This window comes from Coregonus lavaretus (genome assembly GCF_964263955.1).
Source record: "Coregonus lavaretus genome assembly, chromosome: 20".
In the NCBI taxonomy this organism is placed as follows: domain Eukaryota; kingdom Metazoa; phylum Chordata; class Actinopteri; order Salmoniformes; family Salmonidae; genus Coregonus; species Coregonus lavaretus.
The window spans coordinates 28,176,351-28,194,015 of record NC_140007.1 but is presented as its reverse complement, the minus strand read 5'-3'; the positions used below and the strand labels follow the sequence as shown (position 1 = coordinate 28,194,015).

At 44.2% G+C, this 17,665-nt stretch overlaps 1 protein-coding gene across 1 annotated transcript in view; it reads right to left on the bottom strand.

The window, feature by feature from the left end:
* LOC311148069 (signal peptide, CUB and EGF-like domain-containing protein 3) overlaps nt 1-17,665 on the bottom strand; it is a gene marked incomplete at its 5' end in the record, with an annotated part of 110,512 nt that overhangs the window by 34,599 nt on the left and 58,248 nt on the right. Inside the window, 3 exons of the mRNA XM_084184964.1 lie at nt 1,739-1,786; nt 5,108-5,224; nt 6,139-6,285. Of these exons, the coding sequence (XP_084041090.1) occupies nt 1,739-1,786; nt 5,108-5,224; nt 6,139-6,285 (312 nt within the window). The remainder of the gene's footprint in view (nt 1-1,738; nt 1,787-5,107; nt 5,225-6,138; nt 6,286-17,665) is intronic.

The following is a 17,665-nucleotide window of genomic DNA, read 5'->3' as shown; positions in this document are numbered from 1 at the left end:
CCATAAAAAAGCCAGACTACAGTTTGCAACTGCACATGGGGACAAATATCTTACTTTTTGGAGAAATGTCCTCTGGTCTGATGAAACAAAAATATAACTGAAAGGAAAAAGGGGGTCTCTTGGAAGCCGAAGAACACCATCCCAACCGTGAAGCACGGGTGTGGCAGCATCATGCTGTGGGGGTGCTTTGCTGCAGGAGGGACTGGTGCACTTCACAAAATAGATGGCATCATGAGGAAGGAAAATTATGTGGATATATTGAAGCAACATCTTAAGACATCAGTCAGGAAGTTAAAGCTTGGTCACAAATGGGTCTTCCAAAGCATACTTCCAAAGTTGTGGCAAAATGGCTTAATGACAACAAAGTCAAGGTATTGGAGTGGCCATCACAAAGCCCTGGCCTCAATCCTATAGAAAATGTGTGGGCAGAACTGAAAAAGCGTGTGTGAGCAAGGAGGCCTACAAACCTGACTCAGTTACACCAGCTCTGTCAGGAGGAATGGGCCAAATTTCACCCAACTTATTGCGGGATCTTGTGGAAGGCTACCCGAAACGTTTGACCCAAGTTAAACAATTTAAAGGCAATGCTACCAAATACTAATTGAGGGTATGTAAACTTCTGACCCACTGGGAATGTGATGAAATAAATAAAAGCTGAAAGAAATCATTCTCTCTACTATTATTCTGACATTTCACATTCTTAAAATAAAGTGGTGATCTTAACTGACCTAAGACAGGGAATTTTTACTAGAATTAAATGTCAGGAATTGTGAAAAACTGAGTTTAAATGTAATCTTGGAAAAAATATAAAACCTGTACTGTACATTTCTCCAAGTGGAAGTATACATTCCACACTATGTAACGGCATACATTTACATGCTCACTTCCAAAATACGTGATTCTGTGCATCCAAAAGGTTGGATGGTGTAGGCCTACATGAAACTTTAGAACAGAGAGGTATTCTGTGTTCCGTCTATTGTGTGGCTGAGTGCTTCTGGCTCCCTCTCAAGCACTAATACTCTGTGATAGCATTCCAGAAACGGCCACGGATACTGTAGGTGCTCGGCACAGCACAGGGCTTAATTCCCTTCATAGCAGTTGTATCAAAACACAAATAAACCACAGGGCCCTTCTTTGACTTGTTTCTAAAGAGCCATCACAGTAATAGGAAGAGAGGTTGAGGACTTTGAGTCAGGCCATTCACTTATCCCAGCTGTCACCAGCACATCCATTTACAGCTATCAAAAGAGAGGCATTGAACGTTTATGACAGGGTCAGACAGAACAGATTGGCCAAGGATTAACCCTAGGTAGGGAAGGGCTGTTCTATGATACAGCTCCAGGAAGTCCATTCTAAAGCCTCTATATTGTAGTATTCAATACATCCCATATATCTCTTACCTGTCTTTAATTTTCATCAAAGTGTTTTGTGCTAGTAAGTTGAAGGCTTCTTCCTAATACAGCAGCTTTGTTTTGAAAAGATGTGGTTTGACATGGGCAGCCACCATTATTATTGAAAGGGTATTCACAGAAGGACAAGGAAAGTGGGAAGGTGTCAAAGGTCAGGGGTCAGAGAGGGATGATGCCCATGTGTGTTAGGTTAGTTAGTTTCCACCGGGATGGTCAGCCTACAGCCCACACACAGACGGACGGACGGACGGACGGACGGAGGGGCGCAGTCAGGAGTCAGGGGGTCAGTGGAGCCCCCAGAGAGGAGCCAGAGGAACAGAGATATTTACCATTGGGGAACAGCTGTGGGGCTGCCTGGTTCTGGACACTCCTCTCCCCTGCACACACATACACATTTAGTGCTCCAATTAGGACCATGGGCCAAACATCTGTGATGTCATCATGAGAATCATCCTGTATGTATATAATACTGTACATTACTGGTATACTGTTCACAGGAATTTCCCCCATTTCTGGGCTGGTTTACTAAGCAGGCACATTCATGAAACACATAATATAGGTCATCTATTTCTACTGGATGAGACACTCAGAATCAATGCCAGAGGAATTGCAGAAAACCATTGATTTATCACAAGGGCAAAACTATTGATACACAGCACTATTGATAATGACTGACCAAAGAATGGTGTTTACTTTCTAAATCAAAACAGAAAATGGCTATGATAGACTTTTCTCTAGAACAAGAGAGTCACCTCTAATGACAAAGGCAGACAAAGGCAGAAAGATGCAATCATGCACATACAAGAGCCACACGTTCAAGAATTGTATGGTGGAGGCAGACTTGAGGTAAAGACAGGTGTCAATCAGTTAGTGCAAGCTCTGCAAGCCATTATAGCAAGAGTCAGGTAGTTAGTGGTTAGTAAGAGAAGACAGGTCAGAGACAGCCAGATTCACCCTCATGCTTTGCTGGCAGGTATTTGGGGTTAAAAAAAAATTAGAAGTTGTGACATCACAGAGCATGGTGCTACTGTTGTGTCATGTTGTGTAAGTGTGACACCACTCTCCTCGACTTGCTTAGAATCTCTTATTCCTCTGATAAATGATGGATCACACAGATCCATATCACTCTCTGTTTTCATAGAATCGCATGAAAACCGTTGAGGATTCTTTACCTCAGTGAGGAGACGGCACACACAGCATGCACTGTTTACATCCACTGTCGCCATTATACCAACATGACTGCATCCCAACATGCCCCATCCAACAACCATGCCTCTAGGCCACACCCCCAGACAGGATGCTAGAGCACTGTCAAAAGCATTAAAATGTACAACTACCATAAGAATGGATATACAGTATGGACCACCTAAAAAGTTAGTATGTATGTGTGTGTGCATTTGAGCAATTGGAGCGTGTTCACTCTTTTGTGCATGCATGTGTTTATGATCGTGAGTGCATGTCCATCTACGTGTGTGTGTGTGTGTGTGGATGGCGTAGTGTGACTAGCTCCTCAGATGACTGCATCTCCTCAGCATGTCTGCCTCTGCCTGCTATTTGGATATGTTTATGATTTACTATACCAACCACTTGAATACTTCCACATGATGGCTGCTCCTTTCTGTTCTGTTAACTTTCTTGCTTTACAGAAACATACTGTATGTGCAAACACACTGGAGACCAGTCTAAGAGGGAGTTACGGTGTGTTAATTCAAGTTGTTTGTGTGTGTGTTTGTGTGTGTGTGTGTGTGTGTGTGTGTGTGTGTGTGTGTGTGTGTGTGTGTGTGTGTGTGTGTGTACGTGTGTGACAGGGACAGCAATACGTAAGCCATAAATGTAGATATACTGCACCATGCTAATTTGATGTGTGTGTTTTTCCCCATATAGGGGCGCTCTACTGAGATGGAAATGTACAGCATGTAAAAGTAAATGTCTTGAGACTTGCACCATAAACTCTAAACCCCCAACAACGCACTAAAAGTGATAGACAGGAAAGATGAAAAGGCAAACTGTATAAAATAAAAGAGGCCTGCGTCATTGCCCATTATTGTTGAATAGTAATTGAGTTTGTTTGGAGAGACTGAGACAACAGAATGAATGAAGATGTGGTAAAGAGCACATGAAACACTGTTACCCCCAGAGCCTGTGGAGGGAAACCCAAGACCCTAACAGCCTGAGCGCTCCTTAATCTGTCACATCAGGCGCACATGTTTTCGGTTTTGGTAATGGTGGCACAGACATCTAATTTGGCCACGGCAGGCTTTGTAGCGTCCCGGCAGCCTCGCTAGCGTACGGCAGTAATGATAGGGTGGCTGACCAGTCCTTGACATGGGCCTGGATCTCATCAGCACCGTGGTGGAGAGGTGAACCAGACACACTGAGCCAACAAGCCAAGCAGTCACATACACCAGCCAGTAGTTCTTCAATGTAAATAAGGCATACTTTTACGACTGCTGAATACCAACTATCAATCACTTAGATCATGTATTTTCAGGTAGAGATATCTCGCGAAGCAACTGCTTTCTGTCCCTCTTGTGCGTTCTCTCTTCTCTCCAACTCCGTCAACGAGGTCTGGACAAGTAAACGGGCACGCAATGGATTATTTGTAATTTTAGTTAATTACCACATTTTCTGCGCTAAACTATGTAGAATATTTGCCTGTTGGAAACTACAACTACTACATCGCACAGTTCGGGCTTGATCTGATTTATCTCTACAGAAACTGCGCATCGAGCTCACAGAAACTGAGCTCACAGAAACTGAGCACCGAGCTCACAGAAACTGAGCATCGAGCTCACAGAAAATAAACGTACGAAATGGAATTAAAATAATTGAAACGACATCGGTCAATTAGATGTTAAAAAACCGAACAATATCAGTAATTTTAGTTAATCGCTCAGCACTACAAACCAGCCAACCAGCCTGCACACAGCCTCAGTTCACTTACAAAATGCCAAGAGCTGAATAAAAATATACTATATCTACAGTATATCCACCTGACAGAAAATGCCATTCAGGCTGGTTCAATTTGTCTCTTTCCATGGGTCATTCTACACCGACTCTATTTAAATAGTTAATGTCAACCACAGCAAATTATATTAACACATGTCAATGAGGTTGGGTTTGATTAGGTATACTTTCAGTGTTACATCATTGAGGAGTTGACCCTAGGTCTGAGAGAGTAGAGGAGCTGTGTATGGCTGCATAGGCTGGTGAAGCAGAAGCAGAGGAAACAAACTGTCCAGCTGGGAGAGACGACAGAACAAAGCAAATGCAGCCGCATAAAGAGAGAGAGAGAGAGAGAGAGAGAGAGAGAGAGAGAGAGAGAGAGAGAGAGAGAGAGAGACAGAGAGAGAGAGAGAGAGAGAGAGAGAGAGAGAGAGAGACAGAGAGAGAGAGAGAGAGAGAAAGAGGTGTCACAGCTGTAGACTGCAGCAGCACCAGCACCAGCACCAGCAAATAATGGAAGCATTTTGTCTTTGTGTGTGAGAGAAGAAGCAGCAATCGAGACTTGGACATAAAATAGGTACTTGTCAATCTAAGTGAAAGGAGTTATATGCAGTCATTATGGAGCTCAACATTGCCTCTGGAGTAGCCTGGTAATGTGTGAATAAGGCTGTGGAGATGAATGACACAGTACATACAGATCACATCCTTTACTCAGTTATCCTCCACAACCCATCAAATGTGAGCTGACTCACCTACACATGTCTTTCCGTCGGTTTGCAGAGCAAACTTCATGTGACACGCACATCTGGGGCCGTGGTCCGTCTCCTCACAGATGTGCTGGCAACCCCCGTTGCCGTAGTTACAGGTCACTGCCGAGGAGCACACAGTTAAAGCAGTAGGAACATGCTGTACTGTCATCCATGCCTGGAGGTGTGCTGTGACGTCATCACCCTCTCAACCCCAGTGTGATAAAGATGTTTAGACACTCTTCCCATTCACACCTTGGTATGAAGGATCTCACACCACTAAACCATCACCTACTTAATGGAACGGAGCAGAACTGCTGACTTCAGAGTGTCATTCTCACTTGAAGACACTAGTTCCACTTTGGAATGAGAATACTGGTTCTTCAAAGTGACACAGAAAAATGGGAACGTTCATAAATGTTAAAAACACGAGTCTGGGTGTCAGTTATACCGTGTGTGTGTGTGTGTGTGTGTGTTTGTGGTGTGTCGAGTGTCGACATTAGCACTAAATACACCTGTGATGACAGACTGACAAAGCGTGAGAGCCAAGGCTTCCACCGCCATCCAGTCTGCACACCACTACCCCTGTGCCTTTTGGCCTTTTCCTGGGCTATTGCCAAAAAAATTTAGAATAACACTTCTCCAATCCTTATCCAAACATAGGCAAATCCCCCATCAGCCCCGGCCCCAGCCCTGACAGGACGAGCCCTGTTGCAAGGCAACAGGAAGTGTGTGCTGTCCATAACAACGTGTCTTTCTCAGAAACCCACTCCTTTAGTTACTCTAGTTCTGTCCGTTATCAGATGTTATAAAACATTTAGTGTGATAAACTGCCAGTATCATTTGGAAACAATCACTGTAAAATGTATTTGTTTCTCAAAATCTGTTGGATGCATCTGTTGTATGGTATTTGTAGAACGATCTACTCTATCTTCAATAGGTTTCTAACATGATAATAAATGGTATATGTGGTGCCAACGTGTACATTGTGTAGAGTAATGAAGATGGGTTTGTGGGGTGATGGGGGTCACACTCACACTTGCAGTCCCTCATGTTCCTGGTGAGCTGGAAGCCAGGTCTGCATTCACAGGCGACGCCTCCCTTTGGTGTCTCCCGGCAGATGTGAGCACAGCCATGGTTCTTATCCATGCAGGTGGGGCCCTCCTTGGTGCCCTCTGGTCGCGCTACAGGGAGAAGAAAGAGAGTGTGAGTTAGAGGTGACCTGATCACAGTTTCCACAATGTACTAGGTAGTCCTTTTCCCAATGCCACGCCCCCTTACATGACTGAATACACACACACATGCAAATCTCCAGGGTGGATGATAGCCTGTTAGAACACACTGCATTGAGTTGATCCTGCAGTCCTGTGAGCTTCATTGACAGACAGAAGTAGATACATTTTTCAAGCTCCGAGGCAAGAAGGGCTCGGTTGGACCGGAGAGGCCTAAAAAACACATATATTTCCAGAGGTTTACCACACTCTAACCACTATGCTTTGGTTCGGTTAAAATGGGTCAGTTTTCTGTGGATGCATGGATCCGTTATTACATTTAAGTCATTTAGCAGACGCTCTTATTCAGAGCAACTTACAGTTAGTGAGTGCATTCATTATTATTTTTCATACCCCCGTGGGAATCGAACCCACAACCCTGGCATTGCAAACGCCATGCTCTACCAACTGAGCTACGTCCCGGCCGGCCATTCCCTCCTCTACCCTGGACGACGCTGGGACCCCATGGGTCTCCCGGTCGCGGCCGGCTACGACAGAGCCTGGATTCAAACCAGGATCTCTAGTGGCACAGCTAGCACTGCAAATGTTGTGCCTTAGACCACTGCGCCACTCAGGAGGCCTGAGTCTCAACACAACAAAGGGATGCTTTTGTTGGCCTCCATTATATAAAGCCATCTCGCAATATCTGAGTGTTTTAGCTATTCAAAGCTACATTCAAAGTGCAATGCAGATACATCATTTTTATCTCATTTATAAATGTATGAAAGTCACTTATTTAACACATCCGCGACACAGGAGGATTCCATTCCAGGTCTCACTTGTGTCATAAATTATAACAGGAGTCAGTGGCACATCTGTTATGCCACTATGTAATATGGATGACACCTTTAGGGATCAGAGCTGAGATTTGACTCCATGCGATGTGAGATAATGTCACTATTACAGATGCAGTGACAAGCCCCAAACCCACTGTCTCATTCAAAACCAAACCCATCTCTCATCCCCCACCCCTCTATGTGGTGAGCAGACACTGCGGTTGACTTACAAATGGCACCCTATTCCCTATTAAATTCACTACTTTTGACTAGAGCCCACAGGGCTCTGGTCAATAGTAGTGGCCTACAGTTGAAGTCGGAAGTTTACATACACTTAGGTTGGAGTCATTAAAACTTGTTTTTCAACCACTCCACACATTTCTTGTTAACAAACTATAGTTTTGGCAAGTTAGTTAGGACATCTACTTTCTGTATGACACAAGTAATTTTTCCAACAATTGTTTACAGACAGATTATTTCACTTATAATTCACTGTATCACAATTCCAGTGGGTCAGAAGTTTACATACACTAAGTTGACTGTGCCTTTAAACAGCTTGGAAAATTCCAGAAAATGATGTCATGGCTTTAGAAGCTTCTGATAGGCTAATTGACATCATTTGAGTCAATTGGAGGTGTACCTGAGGATGTATTTCAAGGCCTACCTTCAAACTCAGTGCCTCTTTGCTTGACATCATGGGAAAAACAAAATAAATCAGCCAAGACCTCAGAAAAATAATTGTAGACCTCCACAAGTCTGGTTCATCTGTACAAACAATAGTACGCAAGTATAAACACCATGGGACCACATAGCCGTCATACCGCTCAGGAAACGAGATGTGTTCTGTCTCCTAGAGATTAACGTACTTTGGTGCGAAAAGTGCAAATCAATCCCAGAACAATAGCAAAGGACCTTGTGAAGATGCTGGAGGAAACAGGTACAAAAGTATCTATAGCCACAGTAAAACGAGTCCTATATCGACATAACCTGAAAGGCCGCTCAGCAAGGAAGAAGTCACTGCTCCAAAACCGCCATAAAAAAGCCAGACTACGGTTAGCAACTGCACATGGGAACAAAGACTGTCCTCTGAGAACTGTTTTGCCATAATGACCATCGTTATGTTTGGAGGAAAAAGGGGGTGGCATGCAGAAGAAGAACACCATCCCAACCGTGAAGCACGGGTGTGGCAGCATCATGCTGTGGGGGTGCTTTGCTGCAGAAGGGACTGGTGCACTTCACAAAATAGATGGCATCATGAGGAAGGAAAATTATGTGGATATATTGAAGCAACATCTGAAGACATCAGTCAGGAAGTTAAAGCTTGGTCGCAAATGGGTCTTCCAAATGGACAATGACCCCAAGCATACTTCCAAAGTTGTGGCAAAATGGCTTAAGGACAACAAAGTCAAGGTATTGGAGTGGCCATCACAAAGCCCTGACCTCAATCCTATAGAACATTTGTGGGCAGAACTGAAAAAGTGTGTGCAAGTAAGGAGGCCTACAAACCTGACTCAGTTACACCAGCTCTGTCAGGAGGAATGGGCCAAAATTCACCCAACTTATTGTGGGAAGCTTGTGGAAGCTGAAATAAATCATTCTCTCTACTATTATTCTGACATTTCACATTCTTAAAATAAAGTGGTGATCCTAACTGACCTAAGACAGGGAATGTTTACTAGGATTACATGTCAGGAATTGTGAAAAACTGAGTTTAAATGTATTTGGGTAAGGTGTATGTAAACTTCCGACTTCAACTGTATATAGGGAATAGGGTGTCATTTGGGATGCAACCCAGGCAGGAAGATGTCTCAATTGACACTCACTGGACCTGCTGACACTCAGAAGGATGTTTGGGTCTACACTTCAGAGCTGTATACTGTTCCAGTCACACACATTAATATTGTAAATCACCTTTTTTGTTTTGCATGAGTACATGCATTTACATGCATAACAAAAAAGGTGATTTACAATATTAAAGGGCCCCACATCATTCTTACAGGCCACCCATACTGAAAGTTGCTTTGGATAAAGGTGTCTGCTAAACAGCATATATTATTATTATATGCCATGGAGGGCTGCACTGTACTGTTCATAGACAATCATTCTACAGTGTGTTCATGTGCCTGCCCTGTGGACAATTATTATTATATTACCTTTATTTAACTAGGCAAGTCAATTAAGAACAAATTCTTATTTACAATGACGGCCTACACCGGCCAAACCCGGACGACGCTGCCCTATGGGACTCCCAATCACGGCCGGTTATGATACAGCCTGGAATCGAACCAGGGAGTCTGTACTGACGCCTCAAGCACTGAGATGTAGTGCCTTAGACCGCTGCGCCACTCGGGAGCCCATATGATGTGATGATGGGAAAATGCTATCAGTAAGTGTAAATGTGTTGACGAATCAAAGAGCCAGAGCCTAGTATTATCCTCAATGACTTATTTATGTACTTTAACGCCTGCCTGCATAGGCTTCCTTTAATTACACCCTCTTGTTTTCCACGTGTTCTGCCAATAAACTGAACTGGCCCTTTTATTTAGTTTCACTTAGTTAGTTAGGGCTGATGTCAGAGACAGATATATTTCCAGTCCCTCTCAACTTTTTGTCTAGCTGACGAGGCAATGTTGATGTCTCGCATTAGTGCTGTCCATCACCTCAAGTCTGTTAAGAGGTGTTAGGATGTCAGGCTTCAGCCCTTCTGACAGGCTTCCTGCTTGTGCTTTTCTGATCTGTAAAAAGGGGTGATGGCGAAGGCAGAAAGATGGGAGAGGCTGAGCAATCAGACACTGACTGCAAAAACATACCGAGGACAGAGGGTAAACTCTGAACAAAAACACCATTCCACCACCACAGCCATTGAGACACAGTAAGTACAGGGATGATGACTGGAGTCCACTGACCATATAACAACACACCCTCTTTAAAGTGCAGCAAACCTCAGGAGGTCAGGGCGAGGGGAAACTTAAGCAGGAGTTGGAATTCAACGGTCCTTTCCCACTGCTCCGTGTCTCTCTGAGGGGGAGGCGAACCCAACACACAGACAGAGGGATAGAGTTTCCCACTTGGCAGCCCCTAAGAGACTCAAGATCACTTACCAGGGTCACAACGTGCATCCTCAAAAATCCCCCCGCTCTCTCCCCACCTACAGTATATGAGACCCCTCTCCCCTAATACCGCAGACTCATCCATCAATAGCGGGTGGGGCCAGGGCCAGAACCTGTGCTCTGCTCGTTCTCTGAGGACCTCGAAAAGCCGAAGTGTTGACACAATGGCCCTTTTCTCCCTGGCCAAGCTATGGAACCACCCTTTGCGGTTCTGTTCAACTGGCTGTCAAATACTGTCCTTTTTTATTATTACTACTACAGCTATTATCATTTCTGCGGTTTCTCTTGTTGAGAAATGAAATAAATAATAAATAATAGGGATGCAGAAAGAAAAAAATGTCCCATCGAGAAGTGAGCTGGGAAAAGTCGTGTAGGAAAGAAAAGGAACTGCGGATTGTGAACACCGCCGGTCCACTAAAACAAGCCTTTGACCCATGAAACATAACTCTATATGTAGAAACCAATAAAAAATATCACAGGGCACTTTATAGACGGATCGCTGGTTAAGCAATATCTGTTAAAGTCATGGAGCCAGAGGGGAACCTTCCAAATGGTTACCAGGGGACAGACTGGACATTTGTTCTCACACTATTGAACAAGGACAGCGATCATCGAAAACCACTGACTGCACCGGTGGAAAAAAGAACACCCGGCAATTAGTGCAAAGAACAGCAAGAAAGAGAGAGCTTTTCCCCAGAAGCGACATAGCCACAGCAGCAGTATCCAACCAAGACAGGTCGTGACCTGCACACCAGACACTCAGGAGAGGCTTGTAACTCAAGGACTACTGCACTGCAGTGCCACCGCAGCAGCCCAAAGCTCAAATACTGCTATCTATTATCCCTCTCTGCCTCCCAGCTTCAGACACAATAGTGTTCAGGCTCAAGGCTAAGGCCTTTAAAGTGCACTGGAACACAGTAAAAGAAACACAAACAAGGCCATTTGGAGACTTCCATTTCTCAAGAGCTTCCAATAATACAATCATGTTCTGTGCATCTCTGACAATAACAGCACAGGGACAATCCACTCTAAATAGAAATAAAAGAGGACAGGGTATAATGAATGGAAAAATAGGACTAAACATGCTCCCTGGAGAACGGTTCTGTTTGTCTCAATGTTCAGATCTCATCAGTAACCCCTCTAATGTAGTCCTTTAGATTCATCTGGAACTAAACACACTGTGCCTTTATGGGCCATTCTACACTAACACTTGTTCCTCTTATAGCACTTCATTAACACTGCCAACTAAATGGAGCAATTTAGGAAATTGTTATTACTACCTGTATTACACAACAGGTTGTAAAACTAATAGGATACAATCATACCCCTGGACTGGTATAGTAGGATTAAGTATTTTGTTTATGTAAATTATTTAATTGCAAATGTTTTGCAGGATGAAACTTTCCACCTTTGGCTACAATATTGGCTACTATCCCAAATGGGTAAACTTGCAATGTAACGTAATGCAGCATGTTGATCATTTACATTTTTACATTTTAGTCATTTAGCAGACGCTCTTATCCAGAGCGACTTACAGGAGCAATTAGGGTTGAGTGCCTTGCTCAAGGGCACATTTACGTCATTTAGCAGACGCTCTTATCCAGAGCGACTCACCAATTGGTGCGTTCACCCTATAGCCAGTGGGATAACCACTTTAAGGGGTTATCCCACATGACATGTGGAAAGTGGCCCTCAGCTAATGAAGAAGAAACACATTATATAGTCCCCCAATTCTTACAATACATGCTGGGGTTTTATAGGCGTAGTCAGTCTAAGTGTTTGGGCTGGTGAAAGGAAGGCTTGTTGTACGGTACGAGCCCAGACTCCGAAGCCCCTTGAAGGGAGAAGGAAGCCCCATGGTCTTGATGCTGCTTGCCGTATTGATACGGCGCCACTGGTTGCTAGGGGGCCAGGGCCTAAACATGGAGCTACCAGGCAATTAAAGCAGCATTCCTTCCTCATAGATAATAGGCCATTACATTTTTTTACAGGAGTATAAAAATGTCTGAGTATGGAAAAGGTGGAGAGGGAGCCATGACTGGGCCGAGGTGCAGATGGGCCGGGGAGCGACAGGGCGTCCAGGGGGTCCACGTCGTGGCACAGCGCCGTCCCGATGGCAAGCGGATGCCCCCAAAAACAGACGGCAGAGCCAGCACACTGAGCCAAGCGCTACTGTTAGGGCCCTTCTGCCAACCGTTGGTTCCCTTCAACTCCCGAAGGCCTAGTAGAAGCAGCAGCATTCCCTCACTGGGAAGAGAGACAGGGCATAAATGGTCCCAGCCAGGGAAAGTGGCAGTTGATTGTGGAATGATATTTTCCTATAGGATCCATCTGCATGTCTGTGGTTAGGATGACAGGCACCTGAGCTACCAACAAACCTAATGACATGTACATTTATATTCTATAGCTGTGTTTCCAAAACAATCCTTGCATAGTTTCCTAATGATCCTAACTATATTATAGCTAAGTGGTTTAAATACTTTTGGTGTAAGAGATTAGACCTGATTTATTATGTGACTCTGCTTCTCTACCTGTGGGTGCATTCATTCTTTCTTGTTGCTGTTGTTGATGTTGTTGTTATTGTTGTTGTGGTTGCTGTTATCATTGTTGCTGTTGATGGTGTGTATGTCTTTGTGTTATTTATTGTATACAGTATGTGCATTTCTGTGTGTGTGTGTGTGTGTGTGTGTGTGTGTGTGTGTGTGTGTGTGAGAGAGAGTGTGTGTGTGTGTGTGTGTGTGTGTGTGTGTGTGTGTGTGTGTGTGTGTGTGTGTGTGTGTGTGTGTGTGTGTGTGTGTGTGTGTGTGTGTGTGTGTGTGTGTGTGTGTGTGTGTGTGCGCGCCCGCAAGTTTGCGTGCATGTGTGTCCATCTACAGTATATATCTGTCTATTCTGCAGCACCTGCTGTGGGACATGCCCCTCTCCCCTCACTCCTCTTCTAATCACTTCAAGGTCACCTCTCCTCTCCCAGCGGACCAAGCTATCCATGATCCCCCTCCCCCGACAGAGAAGAACACAGAACAACATAGAGATGCGCAACACACCAGAAGGATAGCATGCACAAACAAAGGACACTACCCACTCTCTGTAATAAAAATATATACGTTATTTCAAAGCCACATTCTTCTTGGAATCAAAGGTAGACCAGCTGAAAGCAGTCGCCTGTCTGAGAGGAGAGGGAGACAGGATTCAGGCTGGACCTCTGGGTAAAGCAATGACAGCAAAGCGTTAGTGGAAAAATCCCACTGGCACTAAGACAGTCCACTGCGGCATGCTAGCACAGCTAGCTTAGAGATGGCCTTCAACAAACCCGCACTATGAAAAGGGATGTCTGCCACAAAAGAAGTATGGAGGATTCAGCAGTAGGGCAGCCAAAATTTGCTAGAGCCCAAGCCACTGATGTACAGCAGGTATATATTTGTTCAAGCGTGGGGAGCCATGGGGCCTATGAAAGCCCAGTCTAGACAAAGAGGGGATAGCAACTGAAGGTAATTTACAGACAGAGACAGAGAGAAGGAGAGCGAGAGGAAGAGAGAGAGGGGGAGGAGGAGAGAGCACAAGGGGGAGAAAGAGGGAGAGTGGGAGATAGAGAGAGAGAGAGAGAGAGAGAGAGAGAGAGAGAGAGAGAGAGAGAGAGAGAGAGAGAGAGAGAGAGAGAGAGAGAGAGAGAGAGAGAGAGAGAGGGAGAGAAAGAGCGAGAGAGAGAGAGAGAGAGAGAGAGAGAGAGAGAGAGAGAGAGAGAGAGAGGGAGGGGGAGAGAGAGAGAGAGAGAGAGAGAGAGAGAGAGAGAGAGAGAGAGAGAGAGAGAGAGAGAGAGAGAGAGAGAGAGAGAGTGAGAGAGAGAGAGAGAGAGAGAGAGAGTGAGAGAGAGAGAAAAAATGAAAACGAGTGAGAGAGGATGAAAGGGAGAGAATTGCAGAGAAAGAGCAAGAGAGAAAAATAATGAAAGAGGAAGGGAGAGAAAATGACAAAGGATGGAGGAGAGGTGGAGCGTCCTGAACGGTAGGACTCCTAGAGAAACAGTCTTTGATGCTGGACTAATGGTGAGACTTAATATGTAGCCATGGGAGTGCGGGACGTTCCAGTCACTCCATTTCCCCAGAATAGGAAAAGAGCCTAGTTATACGGTCGGGCTGCAGAGCAATGGAGCAACCACTCCTGCACTTGTAAAAACAGCTCTGCGGCCAGCATACAGCCAGACAGGCAAGCAGACATGCTGAGACACAGCTCCAGGAACGGGAATCGAAGGGACACTACAAGCACTTCACAGTAGGGACATCAGGCATGAGAAAGAGAGGCTTCTCTTTTCACACGACTGCCTATAACCAGCCATGGCATCATATAATGGGAAACACTTAAGAATAAAAATAATGTATCAATGCCTTTAGAAAAGAAGCAGAAATAGAAAAGAAGCCCAATAACAGTATTATAAAGTTATGTGTGCAGTGTATAAAACAAGCACCTGATACTCTCCACCATGTGTAATGGATTTCATAAAATCAAATAAAATCACATTTTATTTGTCACATGCGCCGAATACAACATGTGTAGACCTTATAGTGAAATGCTTACTTGCAAGCCCTTAACCAACAATGCAGTTTTAAGAAAGAATACATAAAAAAATCACTCAAAAAAATACAATATAAAATAATCAGAAATAAAAGTAACAAATAATTAAAGAGCAGCAGTAAAAATAACAATAGCGAGGCTATATACAGGGGGTACCGGTACCGAGTCAATGTGCGGGGGCACCGGTTAGTCGAGGTAATTGAGGGAATATGTACATAGAGTTATTAAAGTGACATCACATTTATTGCAAGATTCTATGGACTACTGCAGTTATGGCTGGACATGATGTCCTGAAGTACACATGGCGTGTTCTGCATCCAAATGCTATAATAGAATGTGTCTCAAAAACTGGGCCTAAAGCTAAAGTCAATTTAAAACTCTTGTGTGCGTTCGTGTCTGTGTGTGCCTGCATTCATGCGTGGGTGTGTGTGTGCGCATGCATCTGTGTGTGTATGCGTGCGCGAGTGTGTGTATGATAGACGAGACGAGAGACAGCAAGTCTCATTGCAAAAGGGGCAACAACCCCCCTGGGAAGCTAATGAAAGCTCCAACCACAGGAAGAGGTTTTCAATGACAAAATAAACATTTCCAGGAATGGCAAGGATACTCATGTTCTACAGTTAAGGAAAGAGATGATTAGAAATTCATTGGTTGTCCCCATGGTCAGGTAGTTGACTAGAAATGGCTGGATGTGAATTTAGTGGTAAACGTCCGACACACTTCAAGACTATAGCACATTGACTGGTATTATTAATGTGTACCAAACTGCTCTCAAGGCCCTCTCCAAGTGATCGCTGTAAACCTGATATACCGAGACTACATTGAGTTCAGTGAGCAAGTGCGTGTGGGTGTCACAACAATTTATACTTCTATATTTAAACCAAACCATCAGGCACTGTGTCGCGCTTTGCCAAGGCCTGGTGCCATGAAGCATCTGTCATCAGTTTGATTGTGTGATTGGTATTATTCTAACACTCATTAAAAGTTGTATCTCAGTTCTCGTCTCTAATGAGTTCCCACAGAACACCTGCTCTAAGAGATTATCATTTTCAGTGTAGGTATAGAATAATAATTAGGTGGGTGCTTATATTTGTCTTATTTCACACATGTACAAGGGTATATTATACAGATGTCTGAATTGGAAATGTGTTTTTTGCATATCCCAACTCTCCCTGAGACAACCTCAGGGACACCCCACTGAGGGTGTCTCTTTTAGTTACTGGCCCAACGCTCTAACCACTAGGCTACCTGCTGCCCACAATTACCCCTGCTTAAGGCATATACACGTGTATAAGTAAATACTTCTTTTCTATACAATGTCATGTTACTTTTCTGTGTAATGAATGTTGAAAAATCAGCAGTTTGCCAGATAAATAAGTGGACAGGCTTAAACTGAATATATGAACTTATATAATAGCCCATTAGTGTACACCATACGTACTGCCATACCAGATATATTTTTTTTTACTGAAACTGAAATGATACAGTAGATGTCTGAATTGACTGAGCAGCACGGAATTCCTAAGGGAGGCATTCCAATCTGCTGGACTCAATCTCACGCCCATACTGTATGTGTGTAGCAGGGACCCTGTTATTATTATTATTATTATTATTATTATTTATCTCCCCAACACATGGAAAAAGGAAACAATAAATAAAACGCAAAGAAGTAGAACCCTCGCTGACCTGAATGGCATTCCTATCAACCTGTAAGCACCTTGGCTGTTCTTTCAAATACTTTATATCTTGACTGGGAAGACATTTTGGGGAAGAATAAATGAACTGTTACATTCTGCCCAGCGAAACGATGGGAGCCTTCATTTGGAGGGAGAGTTTTTCATTCCTTTTTTGGAGGGGGCAGCAGGTCCTATAAGAGGCAGGCTAGTAGCAGACGCCCTTTCATTGGCTGTGAAGGCTGACAGCCCCCTGTTGCCTAATTGGCAAAGCTCTCTACTAACAAGAGCTCTCAGCTAGCAGGGGAATAGCCTGGTAGCGCCCAGCCCCAGACCAAGCCCCAGCCCTAGCCCCACCCCCAGACCAGACCAGCTCAAGCCCCAGACCAGCTGCAACGTTCCCTATCAGCCTCCCCCTCCCCTAACTCACCCGGAGAACACCTGATCCATTGATGAAAGGAATGGAAAGCTGATGTCTTTCTAATGAGGGTGATAAAGCTAAATGCATCCAAGGCCTAGCACGTTTAAGGGGAGGACTGGCCAGGGCCATATTTATGAAGTACTGAGGGTCTCCTGTAAGCAAACTTGGCAAATACACTCGAGAATATATGTTTAATTCCATATTTTCTCTTTGTGACTTTTAGTGTAATCAAAAGAGAACCATCGCGCTCTCCCAGAAGCTTGGCTGGTACGTAAAACCCGCAAATGACTATTAGTGTAGCCTTTGCCACTTAAACATAATATTTGAATAAGCTGAGAATGTTAATGCTGAGGATGAGTCAGGGTTATTGTCCAATAACTCGGCCGACTGGCTTCCTCCTTTTCCCTATTAGCACACACTGTTGTAATAATAGCAATAATAATACGCAGATGCCTGCTGTTGTTCCGAATGTCTTTTCTAGAATAATGAAAAAATGACAGGCAGTGATCTGTTGAGTGAAGTGAGTTTGTAGATGTATGTTAGCTTTAATCTCTCTGTCCAAATGGATCTCATCTGGAAGCAATAAAACCAATATTATTAACATGAAAAATGGAACATCAACGGGGTACTTCATCGAGAGAGAGAGAGAGAGGAGGGGGCGAGAGAGAGAGAGAGAGAGAGAGAGAGAGAGAGAGAGAGAGAGAGAGAGAGAGAGAGAGAGAGAGAGAGAGAGAGAGAGAAATG